This window comes from Delphinus delphis, chromosome 6, assembly GCF_949987515.2.
Source record: "Delphinus delphis chromosome 6, mDelDel1.2, whole genome shotgun sequence".
Taxonomy (NCBI): Eukaryota; Metazoa; Chordata; class Mammalia; order Artiodactyla; family Delphinidae; genus Delphinus; species Delphinus delphis.
In genome coordinates this window covers 7,334,000-7,355,500 of record NC_082688.1, presented here as the reverse complement: position 1 = coordinate 7,355,500, position 21,501 = coordinate 7,334,000, and the positions used below count along the sequence as shown (strand labels likewise).

At 51.7% G+C, this 21,501-nt stretch overlaps 1 protein-coding gene across 1 annotated transcript; it reads right to left on the bottom strand.

The window, feature by feature from the left end:
* Positions 1-316: 316 nt before the first annotated feature.
* Positions 317-20,394, bottom strand: DYNC2I2 (dynein 2 intermediate chain 2). The gene is made up of 9 exons (XM_069540732.1): positions 19,873-20,394; positions 9,031-9,279; positions 3,711-3,820; positions 3,059-3,216; positions 2,371-2,480; positions 1,793-1,960; positions 1,363-1,595; positions 873-1,030; positions 317-657 (listed from the first exon to the last, which is right to left on the bottom strand). Exons 1-9 carry the CDS (start codon positions 20,392-20,394, stop codon positions 419-421), a joined length of 1,947 nt encoding a protein of 648 aa, XP_069396833.1. The 3' UTR covers positions 317-418.
* Positions 20,395-21,501: the final 1,107 nt, after the last annotated feature.

Genomic DNA, 21,501 nt, shown 5'->3' with positions numbered 1-21,501 from the left:
CTGGCCCACACCGCTTGCCCTGCCATCGCCTTGCTGCATGTCAACTCATCTCTGTGCTCTTAAGAAAAATCCTCCAGACAGTGCTGCTTTCCATTGTAACCTTAACCTGCTTAGCTTGGGGTGAGACTTAGTAGAAAATGGTGCTTCAGTGAACTGCTCCTGGTCCAGTCGCCAGTGCCATGTTGCTGTGGGGACCCCTTCCTGTCGTGAAGCCAGCTGCCCCATTCCGACTGCAGAAATATCTAAGCAGCTGGCTAGTTCCTCTTTTGTTCTCCCTCCCAGTTTTCTGTTTCCATGTGAAAGACAAATAAATGACTCCCCCCAAAGCTTGTCGTGTCTTCATTCAGCTTCCATCAGAAACGTACAGCACAGATGTAGCCTCACCCCACCTGCCTCTGTACTTGGGACTCCCCCCACCTCAGGTGGCCACCTCTGCTGCCAGTTGGTCCAAGTCCTCTGTTTCCCGGGGTCCTTGTTCAGTGAACTCGCTGCTTAGCTGCCACACCTTTACCACGCCCTTGGCATCGCCAGCAGCCAGGAGCTGAGTCTGCTGACAATTGAATTCAAGACAGTAGACTGGGCTTTCATCCTGGGTTTGCTTGATCGAAACTGTGGGTTTCTGGGAGCTTTTCTGGAGATCAAACAGCTGCACATCACCTTAAAGGGGAGATTCATGGGGTAAGAGAGGCCCAGAGCAGCAGCCTCTTCACAGTTTCCTGTGCACAAGATCAGGCTGTTACTCAGTTCAGCTCTCCACCCCACACAATGAAAGTCATCCTCACCCCACGTAGAGTCTCCCCAACCCAGAATTCCAGGTACAGGCTGGGCTTATGCCAGCTTCAACGCATCCAAGCCTCGTGTCCATTTCCTACCTTCTCCAGAAGCAGCCGCAAACACCAAAGGGCGCACTGGGGACCAGCGCACAGCGAACAAGTACTTGTGGGACAGTTGCAGGGAGGTCAGGGGCTGGGCCTGCAGCATGGAGTACAGGTGGACGTGGCCGTCGGTCCCAGCGCTCAGGAAGAGATTCCTAGACAGGATGCAGGGCAGACAGCCAGGCAGGGGATGAGCGCTGGGGATTCAGGTGTGGCTGGGGGCTTCCTGCCCGACTCCTCATGGGCTGTCAGGCTCATGAGAGGCCTCCCTAGGCCCCCAAACCTGGGGTCCTCCTCGAAAGTAAGGGGCCGATTACCTGGCGCCAACCCCAGGAGCTCCGGATACTGGGGCTCAAATGGGGAAGACCTAGGCCCAGGGCAGACCGCAGGTCCTTTAAGCAGTGCTGTGTGTGGCCTGGTGGGACTCCCTCACCCTCCCCGTGCCAGAGGCCCTGTGGCTGACGGAGGAGGCTCCGGCCCTCCCTACCTGTGGAAAGGGGAGCAGCTCACAGAGTAAACAGGGCCACCGTGGGGACAGAAGGTGAACTGTGCCGGGGCCCGCAGCGGCACAGAGCTGGGCATCCGCGTGAGGGCGGGCTCCTCCGCTGCCAGGGAGCACTTGAGCGGGAAGCCGCCTTCCGTGCCCAGCACGAAAAGGCTTGGGTCAAAGCTGGAGAAAGCCACTGCTGTGGCACCCACCTCGGTCTCCCCCCGGGGAGGCTGTGGAGAAAAGAACAGCAGGGCAGAGCAGAGGGAATCCGCTCACGGTGTCCCCAAGGAGCCCAGGCACGTGCGTGGACGCTGTGGCCCTCAGTGGCTCCCGCCTGCCTGCCCCCAGGCTCACTGGCTCAGGGGTCCCACAACCTGGGGCTGCCTCGGGGGCCCATTTCCAGGGCAGCAGCCTCGCCCCTTCGTACCTTCTTCAGCTTGGTGCTCCTGGGGAGCTGCTGCACGGCCAGGGCAAAGCCCGCGCTGAGCTGCAGCCGGCCAGCCCCGACCGCCAGCCAGAGCAGCACCTTCCCATCAGTGGCCACGCTCAGCACCTGGAAGCGGTGGCCATGCTGGGGCCCCTGGAGCCAAACCACCTGGACAACAGTGTGCGGGGCCAAGCTGAGAAGGGACGCCTGCTCCATCTCCCAGCAAGACCAGGTGTCCCTCCCCTCCCCCCTCCCCTTCTCTTCCAGGGAGACTTATGCGGGGAGGCCTGGGAGCCGCCTCACCCACCAGAGGGTTCCACGGTCCCCCCAGTCCCAGCAGAAAAGCAGGACAGTGGGGACTGTGGCTCTGATAGAAGGGGCGGGTGTGACTCATGGCCTGGGAGCTCTGAGAATGCCAGAAGCAGCTGTTCACTGCCAGCTCCCTGGTGACCTTCTTCCTTGGCTGTGGCGAGCAGGCGCCCCCTCTCCTGCCCCGCGTCGTGGAGCAGGCCCGCGACAGCAAGGCGCAGCCCGGGAGGACGTGCTTCCCCACCCGCCAAGCATGCCGCTGCTCTGACCTGGTACACGGGGTCCGTGTGCGCGTCGTCCGTCAGGCCCGTGCGCCAGAGGAGTGGGTCCTCCGGATGGCTCACGTCCCACACCAGCACCTCGCCATTGTACAGCCCCCCTGCGGGACCAAGAGGGCCTGGTCAGGAGCCGACCCACGCAGCAGCCCAGCTTCCTGGACAAGCCCCCACCCTTCCCACCCACTCAGCCAGGACGTGGGGCCACTTTCTCGAAAACAGTCCTGAGGAAGAAACGTCCTGGTCCCCGGGCCTCACACTCCAGCCTGCTGTACCCCTCCCCAGGAAGCTTCTCCCACTGCCAGGCTACCATCCCCCACCCAGCACCCTCCATTCCCTCCAGCTTCACCTGCCCCCTTTCCCCAACGTGCACAGCTCATCACCTCTGTCAACTCCCCAAGGGTGCCTGCTTCGTCCTGCCTCTTGTCCCGACCAGGCCACACCTCTGCACGGCCCACACCCCCTCAAGACTCAGCTAAGGACCTGCCGCCTCCTCCAAGCTCTGCACCCAGCACGGGCACCCCCAGCATCCTCACCTGAGCCCAGGGGTCAGGGCCACCTGTGGTCTCTGCTTCCCCCACAGACCTGCCCTGGCCGTGACCAGGGGCTGAGGGCCCAAGGGAGGGCTTTGGCCACCCTCTGCAGGGTGGGAAGCAGAGGCAACTTAGGCTGGTCGTCTCACCTGCAACGTGGGATGGCTGCGTGGGGTGGAAGGCCAGGCACATGACGGCGCTGGGCACCTCCACCACCGCCGACGGCTGCTGCGGGTTCAGGCCTCGCCGGTCCAGATTCCAGGTGCACACAAAGGACTTCAGCGTGCTCCAGTCCCCGTCATCCAGCCTGCACAGACGTGCCTGAGCTAGCTCTGCCCCTCGGCCTGGGCTTCATCCCAACCCACCCTGCCCCCACTGTGCTCCTATCACCTGACACACCTTCACCCCCTACTCCCCCAAACAGGTGAGCCTCTATAGCCCCATCACACACAGACACTGTGCTCGGTATCAAAGCGGCAGAGGCTCCTCTGAGGCACCCCGAGGGCATGAGTTTCTCTGGAAAAGGGTCTCCAGCTGGGCGAACCTGGGCGTATCAGGAGACAGCTCTCGGAGCAGGTGAGGCAGGCCTGGGGCCCACTGCCCAGTGCTGGCAGGTGGGCACTGGGAGTCCCTTCCCTGCTCTTTTCCTGCCAACCTGATGCCCAGGCAGCCTTGAGAAGGAAGACTCCCAGAAAGGCCAAGCTCTGGGCCAACCCCTTACTGCACAGACGGGGAGACAGAGGCTCAGACGAGGGTCTGAGGGCCTTCTATTGCCCCACACCCAGCCCTGCTGCCACTCACCGGCCATAGGCACAGGCCACCACAGAGCCAGTGGTGTTCCAGGAGACACCAGTCACATGCAGACCCTGTCCTTGGGCTGGGGGGTAGCCCAGGGTGTGGAGGCAGGTCACCTGCAAGAGACAAACCACCCCAACCCTGAGCCCCAAAGCCGCCCAGCAGTGTAACAAAAAGCACACACAGCCTTGGGCCTCCCAATCCCTATAAGTGATTCAAGGCCACCGTCCAGCCCTAGGGGAAAGTGTGGAGCCTTCATCCCAACATCTCCCCTAACAGGATGCTTCCAGAAGCCCAGAAGGAAGGGCCTTGGGAACTGAGACAGACTCCAGGCTCCAGATCAGAGCTGGACCCTGTACTCACATCTGTTTCAAAAGCTTTGGCTTCTGAAGCTGGACGGTGGTGATGGTTGCACGACAATGTGAATATACTCAATGCCACAGGATTGTACAGTTAAAAATGGTTAAAATGGTAAATTTTATGTTATGTGTATTTAAACACACACACACATTTTTTTTTAAACTCTGGCACCTTGTTTCTCAGCCCATAGGTGGCCAGCAGCAGCTAACGAGAAGGCCGGCGATGCCGGCCACGGCGAGGGATTTTGCACCACAGACACACTTTCCAGGAAGTATTTGCACCATAGACCAAAACTCCTGTGAATAGTTTCACACTTCTTGACCTCATAACCCCATATAAAGAAGCCATCCAATGGAAAGAATCCAAAATCTGTAAGAAGCTGCACTGTGCACTGCTAGTGAGAATGCAGAACAGTGCAGCCGCTGAGGAGTCTAGCAACTCCTCAGATGTTAGAGTTACCACATGGACCAGCAATTCCACTCCTAAGTATATACACAAGAGAACTGGAAACACACGCTTGTACACAGATGCTCACAGCGTGATCCGTAATAGCGGAGTGTGGTATATCCCTACCACAGAGTGTGATTCAGCCATAAGAGGAATGATGCACTGATAGACGCTGCAACACAAGGACCCTCGATAAAACTCTGCTAAGCAGAAGCAGCCAATCACAAAGACCACTTGTTATATGATTCCATTTATATGAAATGTCCAGAAGAGACAAAGCTACAGAGACAGAAAGTGGAGCAGTTGCCAGGAGGTGCGGGGGAAATGGGGAGTGACTGCTAATGGATATGGAGTTTCTGTTTTGGGGACGTGATGAAAATGTTCTAAAACTGACTGTGGCAATGGTTACATACCTCTGGAAATATACTAGAATTCAATGAACTGTACACTTCAAATGGAGAATGATATGGGATGTAAATTATATCTCAATAAATCTGTTATTTTAAAACAAAGCCATACAGTGGGGCCAGGAAGTAGACGGGGCATGAGAAAACCTTTGGGGATTTGGGATTCCATTTTTTTTTTTTTTTTTTTTTTTTTTGACATTCCATTTCCTGATCTCAGTCCTGGTTCTACAAATGTTTTCACTATGTGAAAAGTATGGACTTGAACACTTGTAATTTGTGCATGTGTTTATGCATGTTTTATAAATTTAATAAAAGTTTATATTAAAAATAAACTATATACATAATGTATCATAACACCATTTATAATTGCAATGATCAGTACAATTTAAAATCCAAAGATGAGAATGCAGAGGGATGGAAAGATGGGCCGTCCTCAGGACTTCCCTGGTGGCGCAGTAGTTAAGAATCCGCCTGCCAATGCAGGGGACATGGGTTCGATCCCTGGTCCAGGAGGATCCCACATGCCACGAAGCAAATAAGCCCGTGCACCACAACTACTGAGCCTGCGCGCCACAACTACTGAGCCCACACGCCACAACTACTGAGCCCACACGCCACAACTACTGAGCCCACACGCCACAACTACTGAAGTCCCTGCACTCTAGGGCCCGCATGCCGCAACTACTGAGCCCGAGTGCCGCAGCTACTAAAGCTCGCGCACCTAGAGCCCGTTTTCCACAACAAGAGAAGCCACCGCAATGAGAAGCCCGCGCACTGCAACAAAGAGTAGCCCCCACTCGCCGCAACTAGAGAAAGCCCGCAGGCAGCAATGAAGACCTGACGCAGCCAAAAATAAATAAAAATTTAAAAAAAAAAAAAAGATAGATGGGCTGTTCTATACCTTCACTGATGGGTATGTGTTTGCCAAGATTCAACACAGCACACAGGATGAGTTTACCTGTATGGAAAATATACCTCAGCAAACCTGACTCCAGAAAAAAAAGTTTATGGTGAAACATCATGTAGCAGTTAAAAAGGAAACAAGTCTATAATGGAAAAGAATCTGAAAAAGAATATATATATAACTGAATCACTTTGCTGTACACCTGAAGCTAACACAACATTGTAAATTAACTATACTTCAATTTAAAAAATGGTAATAGGGAATTCCCTGGAGGTCCAGTGCTTAGGACTCCACGTTTCCACTGCTGGGGGCCGGGATTCGATCCCTGGTCAGGGAACTAAGATCACGCAAGCCTCCCAGCACGGCCAAAAATAAATAAATAAATAAAATAAAAAATGGTAATAAAAAATAAATAAATAGGGGCTTCCCTGGTGGTCCAGTGGCTAAGACCCCACACTCCCAATGCAGGGGGCCCAGGTTCGATCCCTGGTCAGGGAACTAGATCCCACGTGCCTCAACTAAGAGTTCACATGCCACAACTAAAGATCCTGCACATGGCAACAAAGATCCCGCGTGCCACAACTAAAAGCCAGTGCAGCCAAATAAATAAATATTAAAAATAAATAAATGGATAGAGAAATAGAGAGATAGAGAGATACACAGATGGATGACATCTGTAGCAACGTGACAACACAGAACGGGCTTTGCTTCTGAAGAGAGAAGACCCCAAGATTGGTCACAGTGCCTCACAGCAGTCAGCCACACCCACATGGAAACAAGAGGCAGGACACGACACAGCAAAGAGGTCAAAGGTTTCAGGGGGTGCCCTGGGTCACCTCTTCCTCATCTCTAATTCTGAAGTGTTCAGCCATGTTGTCACTGATTTTAGAATTGTGAAGTTACAGTCCTTCATTAAGAGTGGCATCTCAGGGCTTCGCTGGTGGCGCAGTGGTTAAGAATCCGCCTGCCAATGCAGGGGACACGGGTTCAAGCCCTGGCCTGGGAAGATCCCACATGGCTGGGGAGCAACTAAGCCTGTGCGCCACAACTACTGAGCCTGAGCTCTAGAGCCCACGAGCCACAACTACTGAAGCCCACGCACCTAGAGCCCGTGCTCCACAACAAGAGAAGCCACTGCAATGAGAAGCCCACGCACCACAACGAAGAGTAGCCTCCGTTCACCGCAACTAGAGAAAGCCCACACGCAGCAACAGAGACCCAACGCAGCCAAAAATGATAAATAAATAAAAGAAAAGAAAAGAAAAGAAAAAAGGAGTGGCATCTCAGGCTTTCCGGGGCTACTAGAGCCAAGGATGGCAGTGAAATGTCAAGGCCAACACCTAGACAGCTGGAGTAGAGACAGAACAACCAGACATGTGAGCCAAAATAGTAATTCCACCAGGAAGAACTAATCAAAATACTGATGCAAAAGAAAAACAAAGTGAGAGAGAGATTCACTTCAGTTCTGTCATATAACAGCAAAATCTGAAAGCACTACTCCTCTGCCCAACATTCAGAAAGGCAAGAAACTTCAGGGCCATGAGGGGACCACACGCCACATGGCCACCCAGAGGGTGCTGCCCAACCCCCTGCCCATTCACGTGTTTCCGGAGGACACGTGTCTAGAAGTGAAGCTGCTGCTGGGATGTCCAACAACAGGGGACTCAAGAAAGGCTGGTGTGTCTGTGCAGTGGGATGTGATGCAGGTTATACAGGGACTGGGGCCCCTCTACAGGAACTGACGTGGAAAGCTCTGGTGAGTGAGAAAGGTCACAAAATGTACAGTGCTTTCCATTTTTGTTTAAAATGCTCTTAATGACAACCGTAGTAGCACTAATGCTATGTGTCAGTGTAGCATGGGAAAGGCCTCTGAACCAGGGCTCCCACTCACTGTCTACGTATTACATGTTCTGTACTTCTGCGATGACTCAACTTATTATAATGAACATGTATTGCTTTTGTAATCAGAAAAGAATAGTTTTTAAAGGGGGAGAAAGTAATACACAGGTGGACCAAACTAACTGCACAGAAGGGTGGAAAAGCCTCAACAATTAAGAACAAAAGCTTAACCTCTCTGAATGCAACTGTAAAAGGGGGCAGGCTGAGCTGAGCTTTTAACATTCATTACCTTCTCCTTGTGCTCTGCTTAAGAAGAATCAATGACTCCACACTTGGGTGTGGACTTGGCAACTGTTTTTCAGAGGGATTTTGAGGATTTCTCTCAAATGAACCGACTTTCCCATACCTATCAACGATTTGATGGGAACAGGGCAACTATGTATCTGGAAATAGATAGAAGGAAGATACAAGAAGAGGAGGGGAGGAGAGGAGGGCTTATGACCTCTGAATACAGAATTACCTCCATTTCTAAAGGAAGAAAACATTGTATAAGCAAAGTTTTTACTGCTTGCTCAGCAGCCTGTCCACAGGCAACACCAGGGTGGAGCAAAAGCCACCAAGGGGCCCTCCTTCATTCAGAGGTTACCTGATCTCAAAGCAGAGGCTGTGTACCCAACTGGACATCTGAGCTGACAGGGTGACAGCTCTGAGCTGTGCCTCGAGACCAGAAAGACTTGGCGATGCTGAAGTCACTAGAGCATGGCAGTGAGACCAGACAGACCAGGACTCAAACTCCAGCTCAGCCACTTACAGCTGTATGACTGTGGACAAGTCCCTTAGCCCCTCTGACTCTCATCTATAAAATGGAGATCATGGGAATTCCCTGGCAGTCCAGTGGTTAGGATTCTGCCAGGGGCCCGGGTCTGATCCCTGGTCGGGGAACTAAGATCCCACAAACTGTTCGGCGTGGCCAAGAAAAAATAAAAAATAAATATAAATTGGAGATCAGGATAGCACTACCTCATACAGTTGTCCTGAGGGATAGATGAATTGGCACAGAGAGTGCCTGGGGAAACACAGCTGAGTGGTTAAGAAAATAAGATCCAGAGTCAGACTGTCCAGGTTCAAATCCTGCCTCTACCGCTTACCAGCGGTGAAATGGAGATAACAAGGGCACCTACTTCAAGGGCAGCAGGGACGGCCCAGTGACTTCTTCTTAACTTAGTACCTGGCAAAAAGTATGAGCTCCGTGAATGCTGTTATTACTATTGGAGGTGTTACTATTATTTGCATGGCACAAAAGAAGGACTTAAAAATGGGGTAGAGCCTCAACCTGAGACATCCCAGGCCCACACCAGCCCATCCCTACCGTCTGCTGCTGCTCGGACCAGTTCACCTCGAAGCCGTCAAACGCATGGCTCTGCCAATTCTTGTTCAGCTCTCGGGTAACCATGGCCTCCACTCTCCGGAGAAAGGCCACAAGCCGGGGGCCATCATACTGGGGCACAGACTGCAGGCTGGCCGGCTCAGGGGCCTCGGTCTGCACCTCAGCATCTGCATGCTTCCGGGTCTGGGCGGACGCTTCAGCAGTGGCAATGCTGGCCGTCTGGCAACTTTTCTGGAGAAGGAGATCGAAACACAGTCACCAGCCAGATGTACTCCCAGCATCACCTGCGCAGGGCACTCACCCTCCCCCAAGAATAAATAACAATGGACCGCAGTTCATTCTGTCTGTCCCCTTCCTCTAGTAAATAGTCCATCTTTCTTTGTGGCATGGGTGAAGACAACCCACTGAGAGGGATACCTGACCTCCAGCTAGCCAATCAGAGCACTCGGTCCCTCCCCCAGCCACAGTGAGTGGTTTAGGGTGACCCAGTGAGGGCCTGACCCAGGACTTTCGGTGACACTATTTGGAGGGGACATGGGAGGGCCCTTTTTGAAAATATGGACATCAAGAAGAATCAGGTCATCTTAGGGCCAGCAGTGGCTGTCTTAGCCAGCGCTGAAGAACCTCAGACCTGGTCACCAACAGAACACCCCTCTTCTCCCCCAACTTGGCAGCCAGCCGTCTCCAGTAGGGTACCTTCCAAGGTGCCACCGTGATCAAAGGACACATGTGTGTCCGTGATGAGCTAGTTGGGAGAAGACAGACTACTCCCCAGCTGCCACTCCTCTCCACCCTGCCACCTGTCTCCAATTCCTTGTCCCCTGTTTATCTGGGCAGAAGGACAGACATCAGATCAGGGAAGGAGATGCAGCCTCCCTTTCTTGAGGACATGACCAATCTTCACCAAGTGAGGGCCCCTATACCACTGAGATTACTCTCATCTACAAGAGACTCTCCTCATGTGGCCACTTACCAGGCACCTGCACCTACAGGACAGTGACGAGGCCTGGACCCCTGTGCTCTCTGCTCAGACTTGGGCACCAGGCCAGTGTTAGTAAGCCTGAAGGAAGGGGGCTGGCCACACACAGGCACAGCTCCTGTTAGAACGTGGAGAACTCAGCACTTGTCACCATGCTCCTCTTCACGTTCAACTTAATTCTCTCTTTGCTTGTCCATCTCCCATTAAACTCTGAGCTCCTCCAGCATAAGAACTTCCCTGGTGGAGCAGTGGTTAAGAACCCACCTGCCAATGCAGGGGACACGGGTTCAAGTCCTGGTCTGGGAAGATCCCACATGCCACGGAGCAACTAAGCCCATGAGCCACAACTACTGAGCCTGTGCTCCAGAGCCCACGAGCCACAACTACTGAGTCCACGTGCCACAACTACTGAAGCCCACGTGCCTAGAGCCCATGCTCCGCAACAAGAGAAGCCACCACAAAAAAAAGAAAGAAGAAGAGAAGCCACCACAATGAGAAACCTGCACACCACAATGAAGAGTAGCCCCGGGCTCCCCTGGTGGCGTAGTGGTTGAGAATCCGCCTGCCAATGCAGGGGACACGGGTTCGAGCCCTGGTCCGGGAAGATCCCACATGCCACAGAGGAACTAAGCCCTTGTGCCACAACTACTGAGCACGCCTGGGGCAACTACTTAAGTCCATGTGCCTAGAGCCCGTGCTCCGCAACAAGAGAAGCCACCACAAACAGAAGCCCGCGCACCACAACAAAGAGTAGCCCCCCCGCTCACCACAACTAGAGAAAGCCTGCGTGCAGCAACGAAGACCCAGCACAGCCAAAAATTAATTAATTTAAAAAAGAAAAAAAAGAAAGAACCCTGTCTATCTTTACATCCCCAGCACTTTGCATGGGATTTGACAGGTAGTACAAGTTCATTCATAATATACACACACACATTTTATTTCTCTATTTAACATCTACTTGCCAGGTGCTGTCAGGCTATTATGGATATAGCAGAAAACAAACGTGCAAGATTCCTGTGCCTGAGGAGCTTACGTAGGGGTTGGGGACAGGCAAATAAACACACAAGAAAAACATGATGGAACACAAGTGGCGCTAGATGGATGCAGAGGTGTGGGAGAGAAGGGAACAGCTGGGGACGCAAGTGGGATGGGATGGCGAGGGAGCCTCTGGGGAGATGGCATTTGAGCTAAGGTGTGAAGGACAAGTGGAAAGCTGCAGGAAAAAGGGTCCCAGGAAAGGGTTGGGGGGAGAACAGAACAAAACCTTACGAAGAAAAGGCCCCATGCTTAGAAGCTGGACGGCAGGCAGTGTACCTGGGAGCAGAGGGTGAGGAAGGGCAGCCCAAGGGCAAAGTCCAGGCAACAGAAAGTCTGTGAGCCAGGACAAAGGGCTAGGGATTCCTTCGCAGTATAAGCCACAGGACCATGATGAGAACCAGTGGATGGGGTGTCCCTGAACTGAAAGTGAGGGCAAATTCCAGGAGAAGAGAACACAGAAGGCTTTCTGTTAGACCCCCTTTAGACAGATGCCTCTCAGGCATCCCCATGGAGGCGTCGAGGATTTCTGAGACCGGTCACAAGGCATGAGGCTCCAGAAAGCATCCAACCACAGATGTGACTTGAAGCCACAAGACGAGGAGTCCACTGAGGGAGAGTGAACACTGATCAATCAATGGATGGGCACAGGAATCAGAAAGTAAACACACCAATGGGATTTCCCTGGTGGCACAGTGGTTAAGACTCCGAGCTCCCAATGCAGGGGGCCCAGGTTCGATCCCTGGTTAGGGAACTAGATCCCACATGCATGTTGCAACCAAGAGTTTGCATGCCACAACTAAGGAGCCCACGTACTGCAATTAAGGAGCCAGCATAACCAAATAAATAAATAAATAATTTTTTTAAAAAAAGAAAGTAAACATGCCGAGACAAAATGTTAAAAGACTGTGGGTGAATCTCAAACTTCCTGGAAGCCTCAAAGATTGTAACAGTACCAGTTGTTAAGTGCTAATTGAGGCACTGTCCCCATAGCTTTACCTGTATCATCTTTTTTTTTTTTTTTTTTTTTTTTTTTTGGCTGTGTTGGGTCTTCCTTGCTGCCCGTGGGCTTCCTCTAGTTGTGGCGAGCAGGGGCTACTCTTCGTTGTGGTGTGCGGGCTTCTCATTGCAGTGGCTTCTCTTGTTGCAGACCATGGGTTCTAGGAGCACAGGCTTCAGTAGTTGTGGCATGTGGGCTCAGTAGTTGTGGCTCGTGGGCTCTAGAGCACAGGCTCAGTAGTTGTGGCACACGGGCTTAGTTGCTCTGCGGCACGTGGGATCTTCCCAGACCAGGGGTCGAACCCGTTTCCCCTGCATTGGTAGGCAGATTCTTAACCACTGTGCCACCAAGGAAGCCCCTACCTGTATCATCTTACTCATGCTCACGTCCACCCTATAAAGTAAATCCTATTTTTTGCATTTCTAAGGTTGGCACTGAGACACAGAGAAGTTAAGTAACTCACCCAAGGTCACACAGCAAAGAGGCAATCACAACAGAGCTTGAATCCAGGCATTCTGACACATGACACTGAATTATCTCTCAGTCAAGGTGTTTTCTCTCAGTCTAAAATCCTGGCCACTAATCACATCAGATGAACTCAAAACAATGTTTCTAAGAGAATGTTACATGAATGTCTTAATGTAAAAATTAATGTAAGGTCACAACCACAAGCAAAAATGTCCAAAGAGACAACAAGCTCTTAACTTTTCAGGTATTGCTATTAGTGTTCCTTTGCTGTTTGCTTATTCAGGCAAATAACAGATGCCAAAACACTAAGGAAAATTTATGGAGGGAAACTTAACTAAAACTTAACTAAAAAACTTAAAACCAATGACACTGCAGCCATAATTTTTTTCTGTTAACTGGTAAGAAGCCACTATTATTCTCTCTTCACTCTGGGACACCTAAGTCAGCTCCCACGGTTCGAGATACACATAACTCACAACCGATCCTGACCCATCTAGGGATGAGGTCCGGAGGCTCCGGGGGAAGGGCTTGCCCACGGCCGCCACATACAGGGTGGTGCCTTCCATGCCAGGCAGCATGTGGCTGTCGCCAGGGCGCGGCTCCCATAATAAGCCCTCTAAGAGGTGAGAGGAAGAATTTGCGGTGAGCAGGATCCTTGCTCCCTGGGCAGGTGACCACTGTGGATGCTGGGCCTGCCGCCTGCCTTCTGCACCTCAGAGGCACTGCAGGGGAAAACAGGTGGGACCCAGCCAGACTTCGATCACACTGGGCCATGTGGCCAAGAAACCGGAGAACCATTCCCAAACCAAGATCCTCAAACTGTGCAGCCTTCAGCGGAGCAGGAAGCCGGTGGGACTCAGGGAGCAGAGTCCAGGTGGCAGTCCTGCCCTCCGGTCCCAAGAGAGCCTACAGACACCCAGATGTCAGGGCTCCTGCATCTTGCCAACGAAGGAAACCGAGGCCCAGAATGGTGAGGAAATACCTTCTAGAGAATCTGCCCTCCACACAAGGGCCAGTTTTTCCAAAAACTTCCTACCCATGATGCAGGCTGGCCCCAAACACCAGGCCTGTAGCTACCGACTGGACGAGAAGCAGAGACTAACCAGGCCAGGCCAATTGGGTTCTCTCAGGGAAATTCACATCTGAGACAAAGACTCAACAAGATAAACGGCACATGCCTAGAACTGAAACACAGTGCCAACAATCAGCCAGCGCCACAGTGCAGACAGGAGACGTGCAGAGATAGGCCTCACGGGGGGTGTGGCAACAGGAGAGCTGAGAGGTGGAGGGAGGGTCCCAAAGCCGCCTAGCTTCTGATTCCTGCGCCTTCCTCAGGGCCAGCTGCATCTCCATGCCAAGCCCAGGAGACACCTCTGCATCCTAAAGAAAAGCGTCCGACGGGAGCTGGTTGGCTGGTTTCTGTTACTTGCTACCAGAGCCCTAGCCCATACCCAGGAGGGCTCTGTCTCCCAGACCACCACCCCACAAAGCCCCACTTCGGAAATAAGATGCCGCTGCTGGCCTCAAGGACTGGTCGATCAATTTCAGGAACACTTCCCATGACTGAGGAAACGGCCCTCATGGGCCAGGCGACCAGTCACTCTCCAGCAACAGGTGGCAACAGTGGCCCAGAGGGGTGTTCTGTGAGAGAACAGGACTCTTCCCCACCTTTAGTCCCAAAGGTTAAAGGAATCCCATGTCGACAGTGCCTATGCATGATTCATTCATTCAGAAACTGTCCAGCCAGGGGATTCCCTGGTGGCGCAGTGGTTGAGAGTCCGCCTGCCGATGCAGGGGACACGGGTTTGTGCCCCAGTCTGGGAAGATCCCACGTGCTGCGGAGCGGCTGGGCCCGTGAGCCACAGCCGCTGAGCCTGCGCGTCCGGAGCCTGTGCTCCGCAACAGGAGAGGCCACAACAGTGAGAGGCCCGCGTACCGCAAACAAACAAACAAACAAAAAGAATCCTCCTGCCAATGCAGGGGACAGGGGTTCGAGCACTGGTCCAGGAAGATCCCACATGCCGCGGAGCAACTAAGCCCATGCGCCACAACTACTGAGCCTGCGCTCTAGAGCCCACGAGCCACTACTGAGCCCACGTGCCACACCTACTGAAGCCCATGCGCCTAGAACCCATGTTCCACAACAAGAGAAGCCACCGCAATGAGAAGACCGCGCACCACAAGGAAGAGTAGCCCCCGCTCCCCGCCAACTCAAGAAAGCCCATGTGCAGCAACAAAGACCCAACACAGCCAAAAATTTTAAAATAAATAAATAATTTTTTTAAAAAAAGAAACCCATTCACACGGTGTCAACATGCAGTGGTCGTAAGTAGAACACAGTCACTTTCTTATTAAAAATATACCTTCTAGATCTCCTTGACTACTGATTATAAAACATACCAATTGGGACTTCCCTGGTGGCTCAGTGGTTAAGAATCCCCCTGCCAATGCAGGGGACATGGGTTTAAGCCCTGGTCCGGGAAGATCCCACATGCTGCACAGCAACTAAGCCCGTGCACCACAACTACTGAGCCTGCGCTCTAGAGCCCTCGAGTCACAACTACTGAAGCCCGCGTGCCTAGAGTCCGTGCTCTGCAACGAGAAGCCACCGCAATGAGAAGCCCGCACACCCAACTAGAGAAAACTCGTGTGCAGCAACGAAGACCCAACGCAGCCAAAAATAAAAAATATATATAAATAAATTTAATAAATAAATAAATAAAACATACCAATTATTTAGTAATAGCTCTTCAGGAGGAAACTATATTAAATATACACATCAGTCGTGAGACACACTCCTTTGTAATATCTGTTAAAATGGGGGTTGGGAGGATGACGAAATACAGAAACACACAGAGAATAGGCAGGGGTCTGGGACGCCATGCAGCTGAAGGCTGAGCCCCCTCACTCCCCTCGGCAGTAACCACTACCAGCAAATACGGAGCACACAGCCCATCACTCCACCCCCAAAACCCACCTGAGCCGCACACCTGACTCCAGAGTAGAAGAGGACCTCAGAGACCACTCTAGACTAGCGTCATCAATGAGCAGGGCCCCGGAATCACCGGGAGGCTCCTAATAGACAAACTGCTGCTTCCTCCCTGTACAGTTTCTGGTTCAGTAGGTCTAGGATGGGGTCCCAGAATTTGCTCTGCTAACATGCCCCCAGCGGATGCCATGGGGAGGGCACTCAGACCCCAGATGTGGGCCTAGCCCCTCAGCTATATACTTCCCATGGCCACACCCCAGGCCCCAGAGCCCTCATCTCTGCCCTCGAGGTGCAGACAGTGCTCGTATCGCCCCCCTTCCCCTTCTCTGGGGACCCAGGTTTCACCTGGGTAGGATAGGGTGAGACAGGGCTCCTCCCCAGGGGCTGAGAAATGTTGCCAATGTGAACATGGCTCGGCACTGTCACTGCCACATCCATTCAGGCTCACTGCTGCCCCCCTCTCCCTCCCAGAATCTCCCTTCCCCTCAGGTCTCTTCCCAGCCCTCCCTTCCATGTCCTTTCTGAGTCTTATACACACACCTGATGATACTCAGGTGTGATGGGAGCCGAGATGACTCCTGACCTAATTCAGCGGCTCTTTATCAGCATACCAACAAAATTTGACCCTGGTGTGAAATACATTTTGATGTTAACTAGCAGAAGCTGTATGATGGGACTATCTTGGATATAAAGTTGATGGGAATTCCCTGGCAATCCAGTGGTTAGGACTTGGCACTTTCACTGCTGGGGCCGGGGTTCAATCCCTGGTCAGGAAACTTAAGATCCTGCAAGCCTCACAGCACAGCCAAAAAAAAACCAAGTTGAGCTGAGTAGATTTTGTGATTTTGTGATGCAACATAGACAGTTACATTGTCTCTTGTCTCGCTGGTGTGAGACCTCCAAGAGTGTGCAGGTAACTGAACCCAGAACCAACATCAAGGTACTTCAAGGTATGACCTCCCGTTCTTTTTGTTGTTGGTTTTTGGGGGATTTTTAAAAAAATAGTTATTTATTTTTGGCCGCATCGGGTCTTAGTTGCAGCGTGGGCTCTTCGTCGTGGCTCATGGGCTTCTTTCTAGCTGTGGCGCGTGGGCTCCACAACAGTGAGAGGCCCGCGTACCGCAAAAAAAACCCCAAAAAACCAGCCAAGCCAAAGCAGGAGGGGAGAAATGCATCAGAACCATGCCCATGGATGACAGGACACAAGAAAAGTATTCAATTCAGTATTTCCTGGGGGCCTCTGGGACATACAAAAGTACACAAGACCCACACCCTGCCCTCTGGGAGCTCAGAGTCCAAAGGAGACAGACCAGAATGCCCAAAATGCAACTGCTGATAAAAAAGTTCTAGAACTAGATGGTAGTGATGGTTGCCCATTGTGAATGTACTTAATATCACTGAATTTACACTTTAATATGGTAAATTTTATAAGTATCTCACCACAAAAAATGGAAAAATGCACCCTACATTCTGATAGGGTCAGAATGGGCTTCAGAAAGGTAACTCTGCTGCAGAGTAGGGTGGATTAAATTAGTGGTTCTGAAGTTTTGCCACACGTTGAATGACCCGGGGAGCTTTTATAAAACCAGATTCCTAGGTCACACCATACCGATTAAACCAGAATCACTGGAGGTAAGGACCAGACATTCATATTTTTCAAGACTCTCCAGGGCATTCCAGGGTCAGCCAAGTTTGAGAAAGCAGATGAGTAAGGTTAAGGCAATCAGGAGCCCTTCATCTCACACAGCTGCTTGACTGAGCGCTGACACTCGTGATCCCCCCCACCTGAACAGAGCTGGGATCTCAAACTGTTTTCTTAGGAGCATCTCATTTAATCCCACAGAAGTATTCTACCAAGACCTATTTTGCAGAAGAGATCACATGACTGGCCCAAGACCAAGCCCCCAAAGAGTCTGTGCACTCAAACCCACAGACTGGTCCCAAAGTCCAGGACCCTGTCCCTCTGTGAACCAATCGAAACAGGACAAGAAAAGTCAAATCAGGCCAAAGATCATTAATACTTTAAAAAAAAAAATTCATCACTGGGACGTAAAAGTACATTCCAATATTGCACCACTACGTGGGCCAAGCAAAGAACAATTTTCGGCTTTTCCAAAGTAACTTACAAAAAAAAATTAAGAAGCTGCATACAAATTTAGCTAAAACACTCAGCACAGGGTTTGTCGATAAAAGTTGGAAACAGTCCTTCAAAAGGGACTGATTAAATAAAATGAAGTTATAAAAAAAAATTTAAACACAAAGGATGTTCAGGGTGTACTGAGTGAAAAAAGTGGGTCTACAAAATATTATGTACAGTGTGATTCCATTTTTGTAAAAAAAAATGGGAGAAAACAGACAAAACAAAAAAGGAGCAGGTATAAGCCAAATGCCTGGGCAATGAGACTGTGGGGTGGTTTTTATTTCCAGTCTTTGCTTATCCAGATTTTTTTCTAAATTTTGGACACAGAAACTTCTATAAAGAGAAACAAGTTAATTTGGAAAAAGCAATTTACCACTTTCCTCTGACCCCTGCAACAGTTTTACAACTTAATAAAGAATCTCCTTAATAAGACAGGAAAGACTGATTCAACTGAAACATCTGAGATGAAAGCCTTTACACCTCAAGTATTAGAATCAGTTCTTAGAGCCCTACGGGTTAAAACTATAGCTACAAGAAAATCAACAAGCCTCGATCTCATTCTTTAAAAAAAAAAAGTAAAAAGTTAGACTGAGTCAATGGTTCCCAACCTGGAATCTTTTAAAATCTGTATCTTGGACTTCCCCAGTGGCCCAGTGGTTAAGAATCCGCCTGCCAAGGCAGGGAACACAGGTTTGATCTCTGGTTCGGGAAGGTCCCACATGCCGCGGAGCAACTAAGACCATGCGCCACAACTAGCGAGCCTGAGCTCTAGAGCCTGCGTGCTGCAGGTACCGAAGCCCGCGCACCTAGAGCCCGTGCTCTGCAACAAGAGAAGCCCCTGCAGTGAGAAGCCTGCGCACCAGCAACAAACAGTAGCCCTGGCTTGCCGCAACTAGAGAAAGCCCGCGTGCAGCAACGAAGACCCAACGCAGCCAAAAAAAAAAAATTAAATTAAATTAAATCAAATCTGAATCTTCAGCAAACAAGAACTATTTCAAGTATTTTTTCAAAGCCAGTGAATGTGAATTACACATTTACCTTCAGTAAAGATGGATAGATATAACTAAACTATCCGCTGCCTTTGCTTTTAACTAGAACCATTTCTATCCAGCATGGCGAAGTGTGAAGTGCTTTGAAGCCAGATGAAATCTGGCTTGAGACCTGCAGACTGCTGGCCAGAGGCAAGAAACCTGTCCTCAAGAGTACGACATCACAGAAACCTCACTGGTATTGGTGTTGGTGAGGACATGGTCTCTGCAGGTTCTAACACCTGTGTGGCAAGCTAAGCCTGAGTTTCCTCTGCTGGGAAATATGCAGCCCCTTGCAATGCTCATTTTCACCGAGGAGAAGCCAACATCCTTACAATGATGAGCAAGCCCTATACTTGACCTGCCTCTCCTTACCCTCTCTGACCTCACCTGGAACTATTCTCCCCTTCTCTTTCCCCTCCAGCCCCACCTGCCTCCTCACACACACCAGATTGGCTCCAACCCCAGGACCTCTGCACTTGAAGTTTGCTCTCCCTGGGCTGTTCTACCTCAGGTATCCACTTGGTGAATTCTCTCACTCCAAGTCCTTGCTCAAATATCACTCTCTCCATGAGGCCCGCCCTGCAGCCCACCTCTCACTCCCCCACCCAGACTTTCTAATCCCTCGCCCTTTTTCTTTTGTCCATGTCCACTGCTCACCTCTAACACACAGTATACTTATTACATAGTTTATTTCCTGTCCGATGCAGACAAGCTCCGGGAGGGAGCTCACCCGCTGGTGACGGAGGAATCGCCACCGACGCAGCAGGGGCTCCAAGTCTCCACACAGATCCCTCAGAAGCCCTGGGCCCCTGCAGCCCTGCCCTCATCTCAGACCACCTCGTCTGTGTGCTTTGGATTAAACTACGTACTAGAAAACGGGTGTGTCTCGACCTGAAAATGCAGTTTGGTCGTGTTTTTTAAGTGAAAGTTAGTTTGAAATGCCTAAAAACCGCAGTTCACACGAAATCCTTCAAAACGTGGGGTTTTTACAGGTTTTAAAGAAAAACTCTTTTGTTGCTATTCAAAGACTGGGGAAATGGAGACGAGGGTATCCCAAAGGGTTAGTTTCTGCGAGTTAAAATATAAAAATAAAACGGTGGGACCTCAGAACCTGGGCCGGCAGCCGCGCGAGGCCCCTCGCCCTCCCGCCCACGTCGCCCCGAGCCAAACCCGCGCCCTCACCGTCTCCCCGCGGATGCCCTGGACGCCCCTCCACTGCGAGGGCACGGACGCCAAGCCCAGGGTCTCGTCCTGCAGCGGACCGGGCCGCTCGGGCCGCTCGGGCCGCTCGGTGCTCGCAGCCCCGCCTGAAGCCAGCGCCTCAGCACCCGCGCTTCCCGCGCGGCAGAGCTGCCCCGGCTGCGCGCGGGTTACCGTGGAGACGGATCCGCCCCCCCCACCCCCACCCCGCCCAACCCCGGCGCCGGCGCAGTCCGACGCAACCTTCGCCCCCGCTCCTCCAGAGCGGAAGGCTGGGAAGGTGAGGCTATCGGCGCCATTTTTGAACTTGTCAGCGCGCCGCCTCCTCCTCCTCCTCCTCCTCCTCCTCCTCCTCCTCCTCTTCCTCCTCCTTCTCCACCTCCTTCTCCTCCTCCCCCCCACCCCAAGATCCAAGAAGAAGAGATAAATTATTCTTTTCCGACGGTGCGACAAGCAATACCAGTTCTGGATTCTCCAAACGCAGAAGGAGCCCGCTTGGGGCATGCGCGTCTACTTTGGGTGGGGAGGGAAGTGCGGAAGCGACGCGCTCGTGCCAAGTTCAAAGATGGCGCTAAGCGGCCAGGCGCAGAGGCGAGGGCGGGGTGCTGTGGCCGCGGCGGGCTGGAGTCGTGGGGCCTCGGGGTGCAGAGCTGGCGCAGCTGCCGAGTGCTCCAGCAGAGCTCCAATTGGCGACCACCTCGAAGCCAAGTGCTAGCCGTCTGATCCTCAGTTTCTGCCACAACAGAATGGCGATTTTAAACAACCATATGCGGATCCAGTGTGGTTGAGTAGTTGGAAGGCCCAAATGAGGTCGAATGTGGAAAAATGCTTGTTAAACCGAAGTTAAAGGCCTGCACAACTACCAATTACTGAGTATCTACCGTGTGTCAGGTAGAACCCAGAGCTTTACTGTATGTTGATCTTAATAATCCTTAAGGTAACTATGAGGAATCAACTGTTACATGTCGATTGAGGGTGCTGATTGTCTGAAAAATAACTGCCCCAGATCACCCATAAAGCCTGCATCACATTTGCCCAAGACCCCCCGGAAAGCTGCTTGGCCCCAAGGCCCCGTTCTGAGCCTCTCAGCAAGAATGCTCTGGCCAGGTTCTCTGGGCTGCTTTCCTCCTATCCCTGAACTCTCAGAGGGATGGAAACCTGCCCAATCAGAGGCCCCTCTGTACCCACGACTGAGTCCTCATTGGGACCCTGTTCCAGCCAAGGCCGTAAGGACCGATTAGATTAGCAACACTGGAAAGAATGGAATGCAATAGAAATTTCCTAGAAAGAAAGTAGAACCAAACAAAATTCTCCTGGTGAGGCCCTCTTAACACTAGAAACACTTGCAAACATCACCAAGGGTTCCAAAAATCACATTCAAAAAGAAGCTTAATGGGCCTTCCCTGGTGGTGCAGCGGTTAAGGCTCCACACTCCCAATGCAGGGAGCCCGGGTTCCATCCCTGGCCAGGGAACTAGATCCCACATGCATGCTGCAACTAAGAGTTCACATTGCCACAACTAAAGGGCTGGTGAGCCGCAAATAAGGAGCCTGCCTGCTGCAGCTAAGACCCAGCACAACCAAATAAATAAATAAATGAAAACATCTTCCC